The sequence below is a fragment of the Phyllobates terribilis genome, unplaced genomic scaffold (assembly GCF_046119375.1).
Source record: "Phyllobates terribilis strain yellow unplaced genomic scaffold, ASM4611937v1 Scaffold_2__4_contigs__length_985480577, whole genome shotgun sequence".
Lineage (NCBI taxonomy): Eukaryota > Metazoa > Chordata > Amphibia > Anura > Dendrobatidae > Phyllobates > Phyllobates terribilis.
In genome coordinates, this window is record NW_027362762.1 from 389,467,583 (window position 1) to 389,490,048 (window position 22,466).

The window sequence follows — 22,466 nt, forward strand, 5'->3', positions numbered from 1 at the left end:
TGACGGCTGGTGTTTCTAGCCTGGGAGGGGGCCAATATTCATGGCTCCCTTCCTGGGCTATTAATATCAGCCCCCAGCTGTCTGCCTAGCCTTTGCTAGCTATTAAATTAGGGGGGACCCCACGTCATTTTTTTGGGGGGGTTCCCCCATTTTAATAGCTAGTAAAGGCTAGGTATTCAGCTGGGGGCTGATATTAGTAGCCTGGGAAGCTCCGTGGGTATTACCCCCTTCCCAGGCTTCAAACATTTGCCCCAGCTGTCTGCTTAACCTCCGCTAGAGCCTAAAATTAAGGGGAACCCCACGCCAATTTTTTTTTAAATAAATCCTTTATTTTAACACTAAATGACAAGTACAGTAAGCAACACTGTCACTGTACTTCATATATATGTGACTGACATGTTTCTATCTATCTAATCTATGTGTGATTCTCTATTCTTTCTATTCTAAATTGTCGGGTACAGATGCTGAATTGCCGGCCGGCTTTCTTAAAGAGACGGTGCATGAAAACACTATTATTTTTTTAAATAAATCCTTTACACTAAATGACAAGTACAGTAAGCAACACTGTCACTGTACTTCTTATATATGTGGCTGACATGTTTCTATCTATCTAATCTATGTGTGAAGCTCTATTCTGTCTGTTATAAATTGTCGGGTACCGCTGCTGAATTGCCGGCCGGCTTTTTTAAAGAGACGGTGCACGAAAACATTAATATTTTTTTTAATAAATCCTTTACACTAAATGACAAGTACAGTAAGCAACACTGTCACAGTACTTCATATATATGTGACTGACATGTTTCTATCTATCTAATCTATGTGTGAAGCTCTATTCTTTCTGTTGTAAATTGTCGGGTACCGGTGAATGCCGCTGATGAATTGCCGGCTTTTCATGTCATTCTACATTATTCTTAGTTGTTTTACTTCATGTAGAATTAACCTACAAGGAAAGAAAGGGTTTATTTTCATTCCGATATTTGTGTCCCATTGACTTGCATTGGTTTCCGGTATCGGAATCGGCGATATCCGATACTTTTTGGGTATCGGCCCGATCCAATCCGATACGATATTTCCTGATATCGGAAGGTATCGCTCAACACTAATCATGACCTCATGATGCGCAGTGACCTTCAAGGCCTGGTCGCACCCAGAAGTCCAGACCTAGAGTGACGAGTGAAGAAGCTAGAGAAGTAGCATGCGATGATGGAAAGAGCCACGTAGGACCGGATAGCAGGAAGCAAGCAGCAGGAGCAACTGAAAAGGTGACTAGTGTTGTATTAGGTTTTTGTTAATTTTTTTTACCTTTTGCCAGCCCTCAGCAAAATGGCATCCAGCTTGAGTATATTACAAAAAATAGATACTCTCCTATACACCTTTAAAATATTTGAGTAGAATTCAATTCCACTTGAATAAATTTGCCAATCATTAGTGTATGCCAGCACTTCTTGGTGGACATGCATATTGCTATTCTTTATTTCCTTTCTAATGATCTTTATTAATAATAATGTAAAATAAAAACTACAAAAGACCCATTGTTTTAACATTTTTACAGAAAACTGATATTCTTCCACTTTCTAAAAAAAAATTGTAAGTCTACAATAAATTTACTTCAATCCCGAACCAATCCAAAGTTTCCAAAATCTCCAGGTTTCTAAATCTGTTCATATCCTAAACAAATTCATCACCAAGCAGAGAAATGAAATAATATCAATCTTTCTTATTAACTGTTTACCTTTTAGCTTCATAATTATTTTTGTGGTCAATTCTTCCTTTAGTTCTCATGATAGCTGACATTTTCTCGAGCAACAAACGGTTGTCTCTTTCAATGATTGATAGTCGTTCCTCTTCAAGCTTTAGGCAAAATGAGTAAACAAAAGAAACTAATTTAAAGGGTTTTTCCGACAAAATAAGCAAACAAATTATTCCCTATCCATTGGACAGAGAATTACTAGCTGATCTCTTTGAAAGTGACTGCTGCGAAGTGGAGATGCTCATGCTCAGTCTCTGCTCTATTCATTTTCTATGGAACTGCTGGAGAAAGCCAAGCAATGTACAGTTGGTTTTTACACTTGAGAAAGACGCCAGTCCGGCGTGGAAATGCGTTGTGGAATAAAAAACACTTCTTTATATTATTGGATCAATGATCTTCAATACGCTTTGTGCAGCCCAAACCGTGAATTGTCTTTATCTTCAAGGTTACTGGTGGAGTTCATCCCTCAGCCACGGGGCAGCAGCAACCGTTATTGAGCTTTCACATGACTTCTTGCTCTGGTGAGCACATTACCTGGATCTATATTATCTTTTTATAAAAGTATCACCCTATGGTCCTTTACCCCCCTTTTAGCATACCCTTCTACTCCTACTATTCTTTAGTATTAGTATTTAGTACAACTATACTAACTTGCCACTTTCTGGCAGTCCTATTGACAATAAATGGAGTGAACTGCAAACATGTCAGCCCACACTCAGGCTTCCATAAGATAACTTGTATATTTGGGAACAACCCTGTAATGGTTCTGTGAAGTCATATATTAACATAAAATTTAAGGAACTAAAAGTTGAAAATATAATGGGTGACACTAGGTTCTTCCCAATTTCATCATAAACTCAGAGGAGTCCTGGATCTAAGATGTCTGGTGCTGTTTAACAGTCTCCCAACAATGAAGCGCTGTATCAGTTTTCTGGTTCTTACAAAACAAAGTAGTTACTGGCCATCCACTATTAGTTATCTCCAACTATTAGCCAGAGTGGAGTGCCAATGTAAAGCTTAGCTCCCTAGTGGCCATCTTGGTGTCACTATGTAATACATGGTTGCCCCATTATTTAATGGACAGCATAAAATACTACACGTAGTCACCATTCACATTTACCCAACAATGACAGTGTGACAGCAATGGGTGTGGACCCACTGCATCACTGACCGTGCTTACCCTAGAGGGGCGTAACGAAGTAACTACCTGGTCTTTACTAGAGCCTCTGATGGTGAGGATAAGGTTGGGCTGTTAGGATAGTCACCCGATGCCACTCCAGGGCAGTGTCCGACCTGAAACAGCTGACCTATGAGTCAGAGACACAACATGAAGCACAGAGGGCACAGACAGAAGCGTGATCAGACAATCCGAGGTCGAGGCAGGCATCACAGGATCAAAATACGAAGCTGAGGTTAGTAGAGAGAGGTCAGATAAAACGAGTTAACAAGCCAGGTTGGTTGCAGGGAAGGCAAAACGATAATGCTCCAAGACAGAGTACTAGGAAGGAACTATAGGGAGGAGCTGCGGAAAAATACGCAGTATGTCCATTAATTTTGCGGACACGCAGCGTAATTGCCGCCATTGACTTGCATTGAAACGCATATTATCCATGTCAGCACATTTGCACACACGGATATGGTACCCGGGTCTGGAGAAGAGGAGACTCTCCTCTGGACCCAGGTACCATAGAACCTGTAAAAAAAAAAAGAATAAAATAAAAAATAAATATGATATTTACCTTCTGATGCTTGTCTTGGCTTGCCGGCAGCGCGCTGTGGACTGAAGGACCTGCGCTGACGTCATAGTCATGTGACGGCAGGTCCTTCAGTGCAGTGTACCACGATCTGCCGGCAGCCAGGACGGAGCAAAGCAAGACTGCGGGGGCCATCGGAAGGTAAGTATAGATTTATTTTTTTAACATTCTTACGGTCACACTATATAAATCCATGCCGGTTGCATGGATTTATATAGTGTGACCAAGTTGTCAAGCACTTTCCAAGTGATGCTAAAATCGCTTGGAAAGTGCTTGTCAACCCGCATGTGGAAATGCAAATGAAGAACGCTTCACTTCCGCTTGTCCCTGGCAGGAAAACGCATTTACAATCTGCATGCGTTTTTTTCTGCCAGGGAGATGCAGAAACGCTCAGGAAAAAATCCGGAGCATTTCTGCATCGTGGGCACATAGCCTAATAGAGCCGGGCTCTAATGGTTTGAACAGCAAGGATCGGCTGACAGGTTCCAACAGTAGCTTTGTTCAGGAACAGTATTGTCTGGCACTGTGTTCGTCCACATAAGTTTTGAGCTTTTGAGTATTATATGTACAAGGTGGATTGACATTAACTGTCATCAACACAACAGCTGTTATTGGAAGTTAGGTTTTAAATTTTGCTTTTTTGTTCCTTTTTAGTGATTTGTCATTATCTCCATCTATAGTGCTTAGTATATCTATAGATACAGCAATGACATATTTTGTAGCGCTCTGGAAACTGAAAAAAAAAAAAAAAACTAAACATGCTGCAAAATGACAATACAAATGCAATTTCTGCGTGCTTTCTTGCTGTGCAGCCATCCAGACTTGCCATTCACTAATATGATACATTCAATGCACGAGAATACATGTATTGTTTACTATTCAATTGCACTGTAACAGTTTTTTGCTATTCCGTAATGACTTTGAATGCACTTTAAAAAAAATATCCCGTCAAATATTTCCAGTCAATAAAGGCCATTACATAGCAACAACCGATGTGACATTAGGATAACAACTATCTTGGTGCTAAGGTTCTGGTTTAAAGTAGTAGCCAATTTGGGGAGGTGGTGTATAGCCTTTCATATACAGAATGACATAGGTACATAATGACAGCTCCTATCTGCTTTGTTCCTGCCCTGTGTTGTTAGTTGTACTAAATACTAATACTAAAGAATAGTAGGAGTAGAAGGGTATACCAAAAGGGGTGTAAAGGAGGCACTCATATCAGGGCCCTGGTACCTGACTGAGCTCAAAGGCCCCTATATAAAGAAATGCCAGTATTGGCCCCTGGCATAGATTTTACATGGGGTTAAGAGGTTTTACGTTACTCCTGGTGCTGAGGTCAGAAATATAGTGAAAGATAAAGTGTATACAGCCTAATTTTAAAGAGGTAACAGTCTTTCTTCAAAAGGGTTGTTCAATACTGGACATCCCCAGGTTCATCAATTCTGGCCCCTAAATAAAAATGAAATACAGTGGATACTCACCTCACTCAGTGCGCCATTCCTGCAACGTCGACGCCTCTGTTCCCGGAGCGTAACATGACTTGTTGTGTCATGTCACTCTTTGGGAACAGCGGTGCCTTTCCAGCGATGTCGGTGCCGCTGTTCCCAGAGAGTGTGGGAGTATCTACTGTTTTTATTTTAATTAGGGTCCTGAATTGATTAAAGGGGTTGTCTTCTACTCTGACAACCGAATCAGACATCAAAAGGAATTCAGATTTGTGGCTGGCTGCTCATTTTCTCTTGATGCCTGATACGTTTGAAGATGGGAACAGTGAAGCCAGTGTTGATTTGGCACAGGGATCGCGCGACATAACAATGTCCCATGAGCCCCGGGAGAGCGAGTGCCGACAACGCTGGAATGTCATCGGCACCGGAGGCGAGTATAAATGCGGGTAAACGTACTGATTGAGATGGGGTTGTTCGAGTAGTGGACACCCCCTTTAAACTGGAGTTGTCCAGTAGTAGAAATTCCCTTTCAAGAAGTTATCACCTATTGAAAAACATTTTTTGTTACCTTTAAAAAAAGAAAACTGAGCTCAAGTTACCCTCCACAGTTCCAGTGCTGTGGCTAAGCCACTGCACTAGTCTCTGTTGTTTGGCTGCAGTCGTTATGTCTCATCTACAGCGCTGCAGACAGTCACTGAGTTTAGTGGTTCTGTTGATGTAGACCACAATAGCCGCTGAAATCAGTGATTTGACATCGCTGCAGCCAAACAACTGTTTAGAGTACCTATTGTAAAACTGGTATTATTTATTAAATAGAATGTAATTACACCTTACCTTCAATTTCTTCAGTTTTAGGTTGAGATGTACATATGTTTGTGGATGGTTAGTATCCACCATTGGTTTAGCTGACTGCACCTGTAATGTACAATTATACATCATTATCAATGCCACCAGTACATAATAAGCACTGTGAAATGTAAGCCACAAGTTTAGTAAATGACCGTGTTCGTGTCAGGTTTCCTGGTCAAGTAAAATAAATAATTATTTATTTTCTTTTGATGATTTTTTACGCAAAATTATTCAAAATGGCGCACGTGATATATGAATATTGCTAAATTTATTTAAAAATACCAGACATACTTAAAAACACTCCAGGGGGGACCTGTATACATTTGCAGAAAACTTTTGTGACTTTTTAAAACATCTCAATTGATGAATCAGCTGAAAACATCTGGGGAAAAAAAAACAAACCCCACTAACAATGGCGAACATAAGCAAACACAAATAAAGCTAAATTCAAAAAAGGGGGAAAATGAAAGACGAGTAAAGCCCAAATGAAAAACAGGCAAAAAACACCATAGACTAGACAAAAAAAAGACACAAATGCAATAATGAATCAGACTCGTTCTTTTTTCCATCCTTGCACGCAGTGCATGTTTAATCCCTTCACGACATATGACGTATATTTACGTCATATGTCATGTCCCTATCTTTGATACGGTGTTTCCCCGCACATGACAGTTGATATAATGAACTGTCATGTGCCTTTAACAGCAACTGGTGAATCTGAGCTCCACCCTCAACTGTTAACCAGTTAATTCCCGCGTTCACTCTCTGACAGCGGAATTTAACATGCGCCGGCCGGAAGCTTGTCAATAATCCCGCCCATCCCCCCTTCACGTGATCACAGGGAGCTGATGGGTTGTCAAAACAGCTGGGGGTCTGCAGATACTCTTCTGGGAATATGAGATCATGATTTCTGATATACATAGACATAACAACCTCACGTGAGCCCTGGGAATGTCACTTCCGACACTGGAGGTGAGTGTAAGTGTTTTCATTTTAACGGGGCAAACATTCAGAATGAGAAGGGGATGTCCTAGTAGTGGGAAATATAAAACATAACCTTTAATTAAAGGTTATGTTTTATATTTCTCAATCTGCTATACCTATATTTGAAAGTCCCTTGAGAAAACAGGTTTTTTGTTTTCGGTTTTCATTGTCTTGAAAACTGATTTGGCTGAACTTTATCCTAGTAGTGGACAACCCCTTTAAGGAAAGACACGGCTTTTTAACAAACAAATGTAAATATTTTATCATACTCTAGGGCAGGGGTGCACAACCTGATGCCCACGATGCTATTCCGTGCAACCCCAACCTTATGGACAGAAAAATGCTTGACTGACAGGTTAACTATATGTGGGTAGCCACACGCAGAAGAGTAGTGGAAAGCAGCTGAGGAGCAGGGACTGGCAAGTAGTAATGGTGCCATATTGTGACCAAATAAGCTTGTGCACCCCTGATCTAAGGTCACATTTTTACTTGTAGGCTTTTTAGACAGTATTTTGAATCAAAATTTCCAAGCCAAACCAGAAGTGGAACCTATACAGGGAAAAAGTTGATTTGAGCCTGGTTTCTACATAAACATACTGTTCGGGTGTAATCACAGAGCTCCACTCAATGTGCAATGTCAGCTGCTATGAAGTGTAGATCAGCTCCTATTCTCCTAAATAGAAGCTGATCTGCAGTATCTGGCAGAAGTCACTACACATTTAATGGAGCTGTATGGTTTAGCTCCATGCAGTGTTTACATCAGGGTTCCCCAACCTGTAGCTTGAGAGCCACATGTGGATCGGGGGTCCGTGATGTGTGGCTCGCGGCTGTCTGCCAGCTTGATACATTAGCACCAGGTGTAGCAAACAGCTATTAAGAGTAAATATCTAAATGGTGACTTGTATGTAGCCCTGCACAGAAGAGCAGATCTGAATGGTGTAAGATAGGAAACCCTGAAGCTTGGCATACTGCCTTGGTGTGATTTCAGTGGAAAAGCTTTGACTGTCATTATACCGGTAATAGGGGGCTCTGGGTGTCACTACTGTGAGGGGGCAGGAGCTGGATGTGGCTCGTGACTCTCTCTCATAGCTGAATGTGTCTCTCCATTTCAGAAAGGTTGGGAACCTCTGTTTACATCAGACGCTGATGGTGATAATAGCTGATCGGTGGGATGCCAGGTGTCAGACCCCTATCAATCTCATATTGGTGACCTATTCTGAATATAGATAATCAATATTTTATGCTTTCCATAAATTTAATCTCAAATAACACTGAGCATTATCTGCTCCCACTGTTTTTGGTATACAGTGATCCTTTCACAGCTTTATATAAGCTGTTCTGCTCAGTGTACCTGTTAACATTTTAATTTTATGCTTTAAGTAACCAAACAAACTATAATCCCTGTTGCTCATTTGTTTAGTGAAAATTGTATGTTACACAATACTTAACTTGCTACTGTGCTATATTTGCACATACGAATACATTTGTTTAGAGTTGTAGTGTTGTTAAGCAACTTAGTGTGTATTCACATGCGCTGGCTGCCTTGCAGAGAAGACTGTAAGCTCCTATAGGAATTTGACCTACTTTATATTACTGTTTATATTTATATTATCTCATAAATAATTACAAGAAAATCCCCAGTAAACATTAATTCTTTAACCATCAATCTTATGTTAAAGAAGTTGTCCACTACTTGGACAACTCCTTGTCATCCCCCATGCTTCCACGCTTGGCCCCGATAAAATAATAAAGCCTATGCTCACCTCTTGTGCTGGCGCCGTTCCCGCTGTGTCAGCACTCGTGGTCCCGGGGCTCCAGTTCTGTTGTTGTGACTCCAATGCCGAATCAATGCTGGCGTCACTGTTTCTACCTCCTGTTGAATGGAACATGAAGAGGAAGTCAGAGAGCAGCTGCAGTCAGGACTTCCTCTTCATGTTTGATTTGTCCGAAGGCGGAGACAGTGACGTCAGTGACTCGCCCCCTGGGCCATGGGGTACCCGGAACCGGGCTTCTATGCGATGATGGGGGTAGTAGTGGCAACCCGATTCCGTGGCTCAGGGTGGTCAGACCAAATGCTGTGGCAGTCTATTTGTAGAGTTATGAATGTCCGACTACGCCACACGTGGATTGCGGTCAAGGATGACCACCGCTGCAAGGCAGACCGCTGAGGCTGATGTTGGTGTGCAGCACAGGGGTTGGATAACTCCCCACGGGAAGAGTGTAGCCTCAGGGCAGCGTATGTGAATGCTGGGGGTGATAGAGTTCAGAGTCCGCTTCAAACAGTCCAGGGTCTTTATTGTAGGTTTACTACTGACCCAACAGGAGTACTGGGTAAGAATGGGCCTGGGTGTCTGAGAGCATTCGGGCGAGCCCCACTGGTCAGGGTGAGCGTCAAGGCCTACTGTTCTCTCTCTGCCCTTGCTGACTATCTCCCTTTTCGTGGTGTAATAGCCCACATCCCTGAGCTGGCCGTGTACTTCGCCTGTATGGCTTGTGACTCAGGCCTTAGGTACCTTTTGCCTCTCCGTGCTGTACTGGTCCCTCTGTGTGGCGGAGCCTCCAGGCTTCTTAGGCCAAGGGACCTGAAATCCATTGCGGGTTGGTTCTCTGCTGCTGGGCTTACAACCCTGACAGCCTCGGACCCCAATGTCCGGTAGTGTAGTTCTCTCAGCCAGGACCGGCTCTCGTTGCCTCTGTCCCTGGTTTGCAGCTTCTCCTCTGCCTCACGGACTCCTTGGCTACAGCTGAACTGTCCCTCCTTCTCTGGGACTAGTCTCAGTCCTGAGCTAGGTCGTCCAGTTCTCTCTAACCCTGCCCCCAGTACCAGCTTTTATAGGGGCAGCCAGCTCCCCCTACTGGCCTGGGACAGGAGGTGCTGTATGCTAATTGTCCCTGACCAGGGAACCTCCCTCCTGCTCTCAGACACAGCCTTTAATATTTGTGGCATCCAGGCCTGGGGTGACACACCAGCGCTTATTGGGCGCCGGGGTCACGTGTCACAACAACCGCACTGGAGCCTTGGGACCGAGAGTGCTGACATGGCTGTAAAGGCGGCGGCACAAGAGGTGAGTATAGGTTTTATTTTATTGGGGCGAAACATTTATTTAAAGAAGGGGTTGTCCACTACTTTAAATTTTTAGCTATCATAACACACCAAACATGATTGTTACCTGCCTTTTGCAGAAACATTGCATGCCAAATCTGCCGTGGTATGGCTAGCTAAAATGAAAAGCTACATGGTATCTCCCCTGACAGCTGCAGCCATATTACCAGTGGTAGGATCTGGCTAGTTCCATCTAGGGAGAAGAAGGGTTTGGGAGTTCAACAAAGCCCTTTTACTGCATCATAAAGATTTCTTTGAAGCGAAGATTTCAAAGCAGATTGGGGTTTCAAGATGTGATGTTCAAGCTCTATTGAAGAATCTCCAAGATATTGGCAACGTTAAGGACCATAGAGGCTGAGTTCGACAAAAAAAAACAGCACAGCGGATAAAAGACATATAATGATTACTTTCCTTCGAAATCAAAGATGTCCAGCAGTGTCACCAACTCAGAACTGGCAGCAAGAAATGGAACCCATCTACACTAATATGTTAGAGAAGTGGTCTTAAAGGAAAAATTGTGGAAAAAAGGTCATATCCTTGCCATATAAACAAGGCCAAGCAACTCAACTATGTATGAAAACAAAGGAACTGGGGTGCAGAAAAATGGCAGAAGGTGCTCTGGACTGAGGAGTCAAAATGTCAAATATTTGGCTGTAATACAAGACAATTTGTTTGCCGAAGGGCTGGAGCGCAGTGCAATAATGAGTCACTGCAGACAGCATTTTAGCATTCCAGAAGTTCTTTACAAGTTTGGGATGCATTTAGGGCAAATGGAGTTGGGCATTTGGTCAGGATTAATGTTGTCTTCAATGCTGAGAAATGCAGGCTGATACTTATCCATCATGTAGTACCATCAGTGAGCCATCTGATAGGCTCCAAATTTATACTGCAGGACAAGACTCCATACATACAGCCAATGTCATTAAAAACTATCTACAGAGTAACGAAGAACAATGAGTGCCAGAAGTGGTGATATTGTCCTACAGAGCCCTAATCTCAATATGATCAAGTCTGTCTGGGATTACATGAAGACACAGAAGGATTTGCGCAAGCCGGCATCCACAGAAGATCTGTGGTTAGTTCTCTAAGATCTTTGGAACAACCTCCCTGCTGAGTTCCTTCAAATGCTGTGTATAATTGTACCTAGTAGAATTGATGCTGTTTTAAAGACAAAGGATGGTCATACCAAATATTGATTTGATTTAGATTTATCTTTTATTCATTTACGTTGTATTTTGTTAATTGGTAAAACTAAAATATTGCCACTTCCATTTGTGAAAGCATTCTTACTTTGCAGCATTTTTCCACCTTTGCCTAAAACTTTTGCACAGTATTATATATACTTCAGGATTATTAGGTAAGAATAATTTTCTCTGATGCTCTAAACTACAGGAATCCTGAATGTGAAGGAGTGAACCTGTTGTTAAAATTTTGAATTCCACCTCTGAGTATTGGTTATCAACCAATGATGGTGTGGAGAATATTTAAGATATAATTCCATGTCAATCATTGTATCCTACTATGGAATTATAAACCCCCCTTCAGTGTGCAGTTGTAGCAGACCAGCTAGCAGCAGCAGGGATGGGGGGTCAAGAGACTGAGTGACAAATATCACACCTCAAGCCAGCTCAACTCAGATCAAAAGACTTGATTGCCATGTGGTCCAAAACCATGTGATTTTCCTTTAATTAGACAGATAGGAATTTCATATCGAGTTATGGAAATGCTATAATGCCTAGCCATACATCAAATAGATTTCCGAGATCCCCAGGACATGATGCATGTCCGCCTGGGTCTTGACCCACTCTAGCACATAGGGATAGGGAGATACATAGCCCAGTTTTCAGAAATCCATAGTACCGCTGTGTTTAGTCTCCATGCATAGCAGGGGCCCGGCTGGATCCAATGGCACCAGAACTGTTGACCTAGGACTGTCCATTAAAGAGTTATGACACATCTTAGGTTCTGGAGATCCTAGCTGCTAGAGACATGGGGTGGGAATTTAGGGCCAGCCAAGGGGGCAGTAGGGGAGTGAAACTGAGAAGTTAAATCCTTGTGTGCAGCAGGGCCTAGTGCTTTTTCTCTCGGAGGTCGCAATGACATATTGTGTGGGAGAAGTCACGCAACAGAGGGAACCAAACACCTCCCATGTGGCAGCCCACCCCCGCAAACCAGGCCTTCCACCTGACTGGTAACTGACTCTTAATATCTGCAAATTTTTGTACCACTACTATTGCGTTTGCATCTGTGACCATTATATATGTATAACCTTTGTGTATATAGTGTATTGTCTAGTGTGCCCTTAAGGCGATAAAATATATATTTTAACCTAGGGCTGCTCTTTTATCTCGATCCATGAATCCACATGTCTGTTGTTTGGTTAATTCTCATGCTACCGGGGCTGGTCTCTAGCCCTATAGGATTCCCATTAACGGACCGGGGCTTATAGCGAATAGGAACTGGTGGCGGCTCTACTGGGTTAATAAGGTTCTGTTTCACTGGGGTCAGTGAAATGGGGCCTCTCATCCTGCCAGGGGTGTGAGCGAGTGTGGTGCCATATCAATGACTGAGTGGGCCGCCTTTTCTCAATCCCAGTACCTTCCTGGACCTGTGCGGACAGGGGGTAATAGCGACGTCAGGCGGGTGGGGATCCTTCACAAATGGATATAAGATTTTAGTATAATCTTTTTCTTTATCTTTCAACAATCCATTTTCTATACAAATCAATAAAATAATTTTTACAAAATGTAAAAGTGCACAGAGTTCTGTTTATTTCATGCTAAGTACAAAAAAAATCATTCAAATCATATGAAAAAAAATTGACAAAATACAAGGGTTTGTTCAGGACAGCAACAGAGCACAATAACAGCATACCAATCAGAATACCAAGCAGTCTTTCCTGCCAGCTCACTAATCCAAGCCAACACTTTTTAATGGTGTTCAACAGGGGGTGATGGCTGAAGCATGATTAGCATGATAATTGCCTGTGTTTTTTTGTGTGGAAAGATTTTGTTTTTTTCCATTTAGTCTATGAAATAGAAACCATGATTTATCCATTAAGAAAAAACTGCACGATGAAGATATGCAATTTACCTGTATTTCATATAAGCATGTTATACAACATTATAAACAATCTCGGTCGTGTATGAAGACTTATGAATGGCAGTAAATTGATTCTGGTTAGTGTACACTGTATTTTCCAACACAGTTAACAGCCCAAGTTCCTGAACAGTGGCCGATCTTAGTGGTTTTAAAACAGAAAAGTGTCTGAGAATGTACAGTAAATGGAGATGAGTGGATCTTTTGAAATTCAATTTTGCCGGTCCGCCAAATTTTCCCCCAAAATTCGACTTGTGGCGAATAAATCTGTGCGAATGTCAATACTGTAAAGCTAGAGAGAGAGAGAGGATCCTGCTGACGATAAGAGCTTACACTCTACTGGAGAGAGAGGACCCAGCTGACAATAAGAGCTTATACTTTATAGGAGACAGAGGACCCTGCTGATGATAAGAGCTTACCCTCTGAAAAAGAGAGAGGACCCTGATGACCATAAGACCTTATACTTTACAAGACAGAGAGGGAGAGAGAGGACAATTCTGACCATAAGAGCTTACACTATACAGGAGAGACTTACCCAGTGACTCTGGAGATTTAAAACTACTCTGCTGTACAAACCGTGCTCCACTGGGAACTGCTGATCTGTGAAGGCCCAGGTACTGACCACCACTATGCAAGGTATGATCCGTTAGTTGTCATAGCTGCAGGGCATTATGACAAAGCCCACACAGCCAGGCAAAAAGGCATTAGCCTGCTCTCTGGTGCTTCAGCAGTGTGGGAAATGGTGCTGGTCGTGTTTTTTTGTTTTGCGAACCGCAAATCAAAACTCAAAGTGTTCAAATTTGTGTGAAACCGTAAATTTCAGGAAATTTGACTCAAATTCGATCCTCTGCTAAAATCTAATAGTAAATTGTTTACACTAGAAGGCAAATAACTGGACTTACACACAGAAAAACTCATGAAAAATAAAAGTGGACCTTTATCTTATTTTTTTTCTACAACTAGACATGGAAAATTAGACATGATACATTACATAATGAAATTGCATTAGCCTGACTTTGTAATCTCTTTGTACATTCTTAACAGATCATCTGAATTGTGTGTTTTCAGAATTTATGGATTGCTTTGAAACTGAGCTCTTTGGTGTATTTTGTATATAGTTTCCAAGGAGCTAGTGTACTGCTCATTTCAGAAACACAACACCATTGATGGCCAGTTAGACTTGTCATAGAGAGATTTGGAAATGACAAACCAGAGCTGCAGGACATGGCCACCATGTGTTACTCTGTAGTATCTATTGTCTAGGAGATTTTCCTCGGGGCAGCCATCCATCAATCAGTGTTAGTAACGTCTCCCACAAAAGGCATTAGACTCTTTGATAAATGCAACCTAGAATAATTTGAATAATAGGATTTCAAGGTTGTTATCATCTTCATTCTTCAGGAGTGCACCACTCCCAAACCTTCTGACTTCTGCTTGCTGAGGGGTGGTGCTCTCCTAATTGATGACTGTTCAGACCATCGTTGCACCAGTGGCCCGACCCATGCCCTCTCTAATGCTATTTGGCAGAATTGAAGAACAGTGGCAGAGAAGCTGGCCAGATCAGGAGCTAACAGTGTGCTACAGTGATCCCTACAGTGCAGTGCTTGCAAACTCAGTAGAAAAGACTGGCCACCACTGATCGACTACAGCAATGGCCAATGTAAAACCAGTGATTACAAATATTACAAAATTTATAACTTGAGCCTTGATTTTAATTTGTACCAACCTACAATAATCTTTTATTATGCATCATTGGGGCCTAACAACAAAGTTTATTTGTATTACAGTATTAGTGAACTGAAGAAAGTAGTATGGAGATACTTGGTCCTCCAACTAAAAGCTGGCCATAGACAAGGGCAAATAACAGCCCAACTATATAGTCTTTCCCAATAATTTATATTTCGTGAAAATAATCAATAACTGATGAAATCTAAGCTACATCATTTTCTAATATACTTTCTCTATGAATTCCTTACGGTGTCAACTGTTCCTGGTGTCGACGAACAGCTGATCGGGGGGGGAATGCAGAGTGTCGCAGGCACACCGATGAGATATTGATATAGAACCGACAGCAACCTCAAACTATTGAGATGATCCCTTCATACATATATATAATATCAACCTAAAAAGATAATGAAGGAGCAATAGATCCAAGTAATATATAAAACATACAGTTTATTTCATAATTTAAAATTAATTGAACAATATACAATGTATACATATAATGGAGACATGGCATAGCATAAACTATATGCAGAGACCCTGAGCCCAGCTACACTACATTTATGCCTCACCGACCTGCCCCAAATTGGAAAAAGCACACCCAACTAACTAATATACCCTAATATATGTGACTATAGAAGTACAGTGCATGCCTGGTCACTCAGTTGAATGTTGCTACTGTGACATCTCAGTTAAATACTGCTACTATAGAATAAATCTATTAGATAATGTGGACAAACAAAAGCATTGCCACCCGTTGCATAAAGGATAGCGTATATACAGTGGTGGCCAAAAGTATTGGCACCCCTGCAATTCTGTCAGATAATACTCAGTTTCTTCCTGAAAATGATTGCAATCACAAATTCTTTGGTATTATTATCTTCATTTAATTTGCTTGCAAGAAAAAAACACAAAAGAGAATGAAGCAAAAATCAAATCATTGATCATTTCACACAAAACTCCAAAAATGGGCCAGACAAAAGTATTCGCACCCTCAGCCTAATACTTGGTTGCACAACCTTTAGCCAAAATAACTGCGAACAACCGCTTCCGGTAACCATCAATGAGTTTGTGACACCCCAGGGGTCTGGTTGCCACAGTAACGTAATGTTATGTCTGAGAGCAGGTGGGAGGTCCTTTAGTCAGGGATCCTGTGCATGCCACACCTCCTGCCCAGTCTTGGGAGGGGAAGAACTTCCCCTATATAAACCTGGGGCTGAGGCAGGGTGAGTGAGTAGAAGAAGAGAAGAAGTAGAGACAGCATAGGAAGAAACAGCAGTTACAAGGAGTCAGGGGCTGGCAGCTGCAGAGTTCGCCCTGACTAAGAAGACTTTTTACCGGACCCGGAGTCCGAGGCTGTGGGGACTAACTCCTACCCAGCAGCAGAATCCGTCAGGCAGGGGATTTCAGGTCCTCTGGCCCAGAAGCCCGAAGGCACGGTCACACGCGTGGGACCAGCACCGCCATCGTGGAGCGGAAGCCATTAGAAGGCCCCGAGTCACCGGCCATACGGGTGAGCACCACACGGTACACTCAGGGACGTGGGCTACTTACATCAGCTCCTAGCAAGGTAGCCAGAAGAGTACAGTCAGTTTGGGAGGCCTACAACTACGCCTGGCCGGGGGAGATCCCATCTGCTCAAGGACTGACCAGGCCCCATCCGCTAGCAAGTACTCCGGGAGGGTCTTTTGTTGTTACCAGTAAAGACCCTGAACTACACCGTACCGTCTCTGAGTGGTTCCTGCTACCCCCATCATCCACGTCGGCTGCCCTGAGGCCATACCCCTCCCGTTGGGGGTTATACTATCACGCTGCACAATCCCACCATCGGCCTCAGCGGTCTGCCCTGCAGCAGCAGCCCCCTGGCTGCACTCAACGGGTGGCGTAGTCATCAACCATTTACTACTAATGGACTGCCGTCTAGTTTGACTCCCTGGGCACGGACCGGGTCACCGCCACGAGACTACAACCCTCCACAGATCCGGCTCCGGGTAAGCTCCCGCATGCGCAGCGCAGCGCGACACAGGCCCAGGGGCGCGTCAACTTTGGCGTAGTCGGCAGGATTTCGTGCCCGCAACCACCGGGTACTGCGTGCCTGAAAAGCAAAGACTGTTCAAACTTACCAGTGGTGAAGGTTTCCCGCCATCCGGCGCCATCTTCTACCTTCTTCCCGCCATCCGCGAAGTTTTCCCGCCATCCGGCGCCATCTTCGACCTTCTTCCCGCCATCCGTGGAGTTTTCCCGCCATTGGACGCCATCTTGAGGACGCCGCGCGGGAAGAAGAGGGGCGTAGACTCCTAAAGCGCGCGAGAACTGAAGCCCCGCCTCACGTCCGGACGTTGCGTAAGGTCCTGGAAGGAGCCCAGCAGACGCCGACGTCACAGGAGCGCGACGGAAGGTCCTCAACCCTGACGATCCACTGCGGAGCCGCGGCCTACGGAAGAGGATCATCGCAAGGTAGGCCACGGTCCACTAGGGGGGAGGAAGATGTCAGATACGGAGGAGAGCTTCACTGCCTCAACCCCCGCCAGCGCTACCGCTGCTGCAGTTATGCCCTTCACCATGCCCTATATCCCGGGAGCAGCTTGGCTACCCCAGTACTCAGGGGAGTCACATACCCTGCATGACTTTAGAGAAAAGCTGGATAGCCTCTTCCAGGTGTACCCCCTCACAGAAGAGCAAAAAGTGAGCATCCTGGTGGCCCAACTAACCGGGGCAGCCAAAAGGGAAGTAAAATCCTGGCCACCTGGGAGGAAGACTGTCACAGGGATACTAACCCGGCTGAAGGACACCTTTGATACCCGCACCTCAGCCGAGATTAAGCTTAGATTCTACGGGTGCAAGCAGCGAGCGCATGAGAGTATAAGGGACTATGCACTAAACCTACAAGAGGCCCTGAGGGCCATAAAGCAGACCGACCCTGATGGGGTGGGAAACGAGGACAGGCTGTTGACTGAACAATTTATAGAGGGTTTATATTGCAATGCCCACCGAACCCAGTTGCGGGCAATGGCCTTACAGGATCCCCATCTGGACTTTGCACAGTTCAAGGACAGAGCCATCCGGGTGCTCCGAGAACCGGCACCAGGTGGCGTTGTGACCCACAGACGCCCCACTACCACTTACTACCAGGAGGCGGCGCCCTTGTCAGCAGGGCCTGTGGGAGCTGATGCGCAGGCTTTGGACAATGACCCGGCTCCAGACCTACACCATCAGGTCCAAGAGCTAGCTAAGAGCGTTGCTGCGCTAACCCGAACTGTGCAGTCTTTACAGGTTTCCACCCCAGGGAAGATCCAGCTGGCATCCGGACCGGAGGACATCCCGTGGCGTCGACCAAGGAGGACCCCACCGGCCAGAGGAAGACCCAGTGACCGATACAGTGAGGACGGACGACCCATCTGCCGCCGCTGCAATCAACCCGGACATATGGCAAGGTACTGTTCTTTAAACGGGCACAACCTGGGGTAGAGGGCCAACCCCCAGGAAAAAGATCACCAGGCCCATCGAACTGGCGCGACAGATATGTGGGAGGACGTCCAGTCTTGCCTGTGGTACTGGATGGCATTCCCATGAGTGCCCTACTGGATACCGGGTCACAGGTCACCACCATCCCGTACGTGCTCTTCAAGCAGTACTGGAATGACTCGGATATTACCCGCTACCCTGACGACGACTTGAGTATCATCGCCAGCAATGGCCAGCCCGTGCCACAGATCGGATTTAAAGAGGTGACCCTCAAAATTGGTAGAGTCGAACTGGCCGCACAGGGACTGATCATTGTAGATATTGATAAACATGAGAGTCACCCAAAAATAACTCTAGGAACTAATGTAATTGAAAATTGTCTTGCAGAGGTGATTTTCCTTTTACAGCAGGTTGCCAAGAATGCCAGCTCCGGCGAGCAGCGGGTGCTCCAGAAAGAGATCCGGGCACTGATGCAACGGCAACAAGTGGAACTCTCCGGCGGTGAGATTGGTAGCGTAAGAATGTGTGACCCTTTTCCTATTGCCATGCCCCCAAAAAGTGAAATGATGATTTGGTGCCGGGCAGCTATTGGTCTGAGAGGTAGAGATTACCAGGCAATGGTAGAACCAGTTTACTCAGACAGTAGGCCCACCATTTTGACAGCACGGGGGGTCGTCAATGTACGCCATGGGAGGGTGCCCGTTCGCATAATAAATATCGGGGAGAGGGAAGTGTACCTGCCCCGGTATGCCACGCTAGCCAAATTATATATCACTAATCAAAATTCTATACAATCTGTGGAACCCTTGCCTCCATCTCACCCGGAGGAAGGTAACGGCTCTAAGAAAGACATGGAGGACTGGTGTCAGCAACTACATCTGGGTACTGACTCCACTCCCTCACATCAGAAACAAGGAGTCTATCGGGTGGTTCAAGAGTATGAGAGAGTGTTTAGTAAACACCCGTTAGACTTCGGGCGAGTCAAGGGGGTAGAACACCGCATCCCCACGGGAGATCATCCTCCCATAAAAGAGAGGTATCGACCCGTACCCCCTGCACATTACCAACACGCCAAGGGGATGCTTAGAGACATGAAGGAGGCTGGGGTAATCCGGGATAGCTGTAGCCCCTGGGCAGCCCCACTAATTTTAGTCAAAAAGAAAGACAACACCATGAGGATGTGTGTAGATTACCGGAAAATCAACCGTATCACACACAAGGATGCGTACCCCTTACCAAGGATAGAGGAGTCATTGGCTGCTTTAAGATCTGCTAACTTCTTCTCTACCTTGGATCTCACTAGCGGGTACTGGCAGGTTCCTGTAGCAGAGGCGGACCGGGAGAAGACCGCATTCACCACCCCGATGGGACTTAGCGAGTTCACCTGCATGCCGTTCGGACTCTGCAACGCCCCAGGAACCTTCCAACGATTAATGGAGTGCTGTCTGGGCCACAGAAACTTCGAGACGGTCCTGTTGTACCTGGACGATGTCATCGTATACTCCAAAACTTATGAGGACCACCTGAAACACCTGGCGGAGGTGTTCGAAGCTCTGGCGAGTTACGGCCTAAAGGTGAAACCCTCCAAGTGTCACCTCCTGAAACCAAAGGTGCAATACCTGGGACACGTGGTGAGCGCTGACGGAGTGGCTCCCGACCCCGATAAGATCACCGCAATTAAGGGATGGCCAAGCCCCTCCAGCGTAAAGGAAGTGCGGCAGTTCCTCGGGTTGGTAGGCTACTACCGAAGGTTTATTCCCGGTTTCACCAAAAAGGCAGCACCTATGCAGGACCTCCTGATAGGCCAGTCCCGGAAGGCCAAGAACCAGAAGCCGCCCTTCAAATGGGAAGAGCTGGAAGAAGAGTCCTTCCGCCAGCTGAAGATGGCCCTCACGGGGGACGAAATCCTGGCGTACCCGGATTATAGCCAGCCCTTTATCCTCTACACCGACGCCAGTAACATCGGGCTAGGAGCCGTACTGTCCCAGATCCAGCAGGGGAAGGAACGAGTAATCGCCTACGCCAGCCGAAAACTGCGACCCACCGAAAGGAACCCCGAGAATTACAGCTCATTTAAGTTAGAGTTCCTGGCCGTAGTATGGGCAATCACTGAGCGCTTTAAGCATTACCTCGCTTCTTCCCGGTTCACCGTGTACACGGATAACAACCCGCTGACACACCTGGACACGGCAAGACTCGGTGCCCTGGAGCAGAGGTGGATGGCCCGTCTGTCCAACTACGAGTTCACAATTAAATACCGGGCAGGACGCTCCAATACCAACGCGGACGCCCTGTCCAGGATGCCCAACCTGCCGGACGGAGGAGAAGATCCGGAGGGACTGGAAGAAGTTGAACTCCCTGCGTTCCACCGTCATGGGACTATTCAGTATTCCCACCGGGTAAGGAGTAAGCAGGCTGCTACGTTGAACCCCTTACCCCACTACAACTGGGCGGAAACGCAAGACAGCGACCCTGCCGTCCGGCTGGTGAAGGAGATGCTGACTCGGCCGGAGGCTCGCCTTGAACCAGACGCTCCGGAGGAAGCCAAACAACTGTGGGCAGAGAAGAGTCGACTGTTCCTTTACAAAGGGAAGTTGTGCCGCAGAATGGTTAACTCCCGGACGCATGAACTACTCTGGCAAGTAGTGGTGCCCCGAAGAGACGCAGCCATGGTGATGGAGGCATACCACGACGGAGCTGGACACTTCGGGTGGAAAAAGCTGGAGTTCCTGCTGCGCGAGCGGTTCCACTGGGTAGGCATGAGGGGAACCATCGAGAAGTGGTGCAGAGATTGTGGCCCGTGCAACCTGAGAAGGAAGGACCGAGCCAGCCAGAAGACTCCCCTGCAGTCCATCGTCACCCGGCAACCGTTGGAACTGGTAGCCTTGGATCATGTAAAACTGACCCCAAGCAGAAGTGGCTACGTCTACGTGTTAACCATCGTGGATCATTACTCCCGGTTCTTGGTTGTCGTCCCCGTCAAGGACTTAACGGCTCAAACAGCAGCTAGAGCCTTCCAGCAGCACTTCTGCCGTCCACACGGGTACCCGGACCAAGTGCTGACGGACCAGGGACCTGCCTTTGAAGCGGAGGTCTTTCAGGAATTCTGCAATCTGTATGGCTGCCGGAAGATAAGGACGACACCCTACCATCCGCAGACTAATGGACTTTGTGAAAAAATGAACCAGGTGGTAATGGATCTTCTAAAAACGTTGCCCCTGGAAGAACGCAGTCTGTGGCCTGAAAAGTTGCCCGATTTGGTGGACCTATACAACCACATCCCGGTAGGTTCCACCAACTGTACCCCGGCTTACCTAATGAGGGCAAGACCTGGTAAGTTACCTGTTGACCTGGAAATGGGAGTCCTGACACCTGAGGACACTTCACCAGAAACAGACTGGGACACAGAGAGGCAGCAGCAGTACCGGAGAGTACAGGAGAGCGTGGAGCGAAGTCTCTGTCAGGCTAGGGAAAGACAAGAGAAGACTTACAACCAGTATGCTCCCGCTGTTCCCCTGGTACCCGGAGAGCAGGTCTTGAAGAGGAAAAGACGGCTCCACAAGTTGGATGACCAGTGGGAGAAGGACCCGTACACCGTACTGCCCTCAAGCCACGAGAACCCGAAGGTCTGTACCATCAGTAAAGACGGAGGGGAAACCACAGCCATTGTATCCCGGGACCACCTGAAGAAGTGTCCCGAACAACTGAGGAACCCTGAAGAGGAACAAGAAGACCATCGACCCGTGGGAGAAAGGGAAGATATGGTTAGTACCGTGCTCGGGGACTTCCCTCGGTCTTGGACTCAAGTCAATGGTGCAGTTGTGGTACCCGTACTCACCTTCCTCCAACCATCATCCCAAGAACCTACGGAGCAACGGGTAGAGCTGGAAGAACAGCCGGTCCAGGAGGCAGAAGACTCCACACAAGTAGAACAGGAGAATCAACCCTCTGCTTATAGTGAGCCTGCCGTACCCCTAGTGAGACAAAGAGCCGGTAGACAGCTGCCCAGTTTACCCTTGACAGCTCCTACACCCTGTAGTTCAGGGCCAGACAGTCAGCTCCGTAGGTCCACTAGGGCCACTAGAGGCCAGTTACCCGCACGTTGGAGGATCTAAATGTTTAAGTTATTTTATAATGTTTACCTGTCTATAGTTGCTTGTGTGTAATTTTGTATTTCTAGTTGTTTTTAGGAATCCTTGGTGGATTTACCGGGAATCCTTGTATATAGTTGGAGCGTAACCCAGGATGGACTAAAGACTGTCAAGGACTCGGGGTAGAACAGACCCCTACCT

General features: G+C 45.7%; 1 protein-coding gene across 3 annotated transcripts in view; it reads right to left on the reverse strand.

The window, feature by feature from the left end:
• CFAP97D2 (CFAP97 domain containing 2) overlaps window positions 1–22,466 on the reverse strand; it is a 99,073-nt gene that overhangs the window by 40,835 nt on the left and 35,772 nt on the right. For 2 of the 3 annotated variants that reach the window (XM_073664845.1, XM_073664844.1), the window contains exons 2-3: window positions 5,787–5,867; window positions 1,733–1,851 (exon numbers count right to left, since the gene is read on the reverse strand). In XM_073664845.1, the coding sequence (XP_073520946.1) occupies window positions 1,733–1,851; window positions 5,787–5,849 (182 nt within the window). In that variant the 5' untranslated portion in view covers window positions 5,850–5,867. Of the gene's footprint in view, window positions 1–1,732; window positions 1,852–5,786; window positions 5,868–8,548; window positions 8,688–22,466 lie in introns of those variants that run through there. The other variant, XM_073664843.1, reaches the window with a different exon arrangement.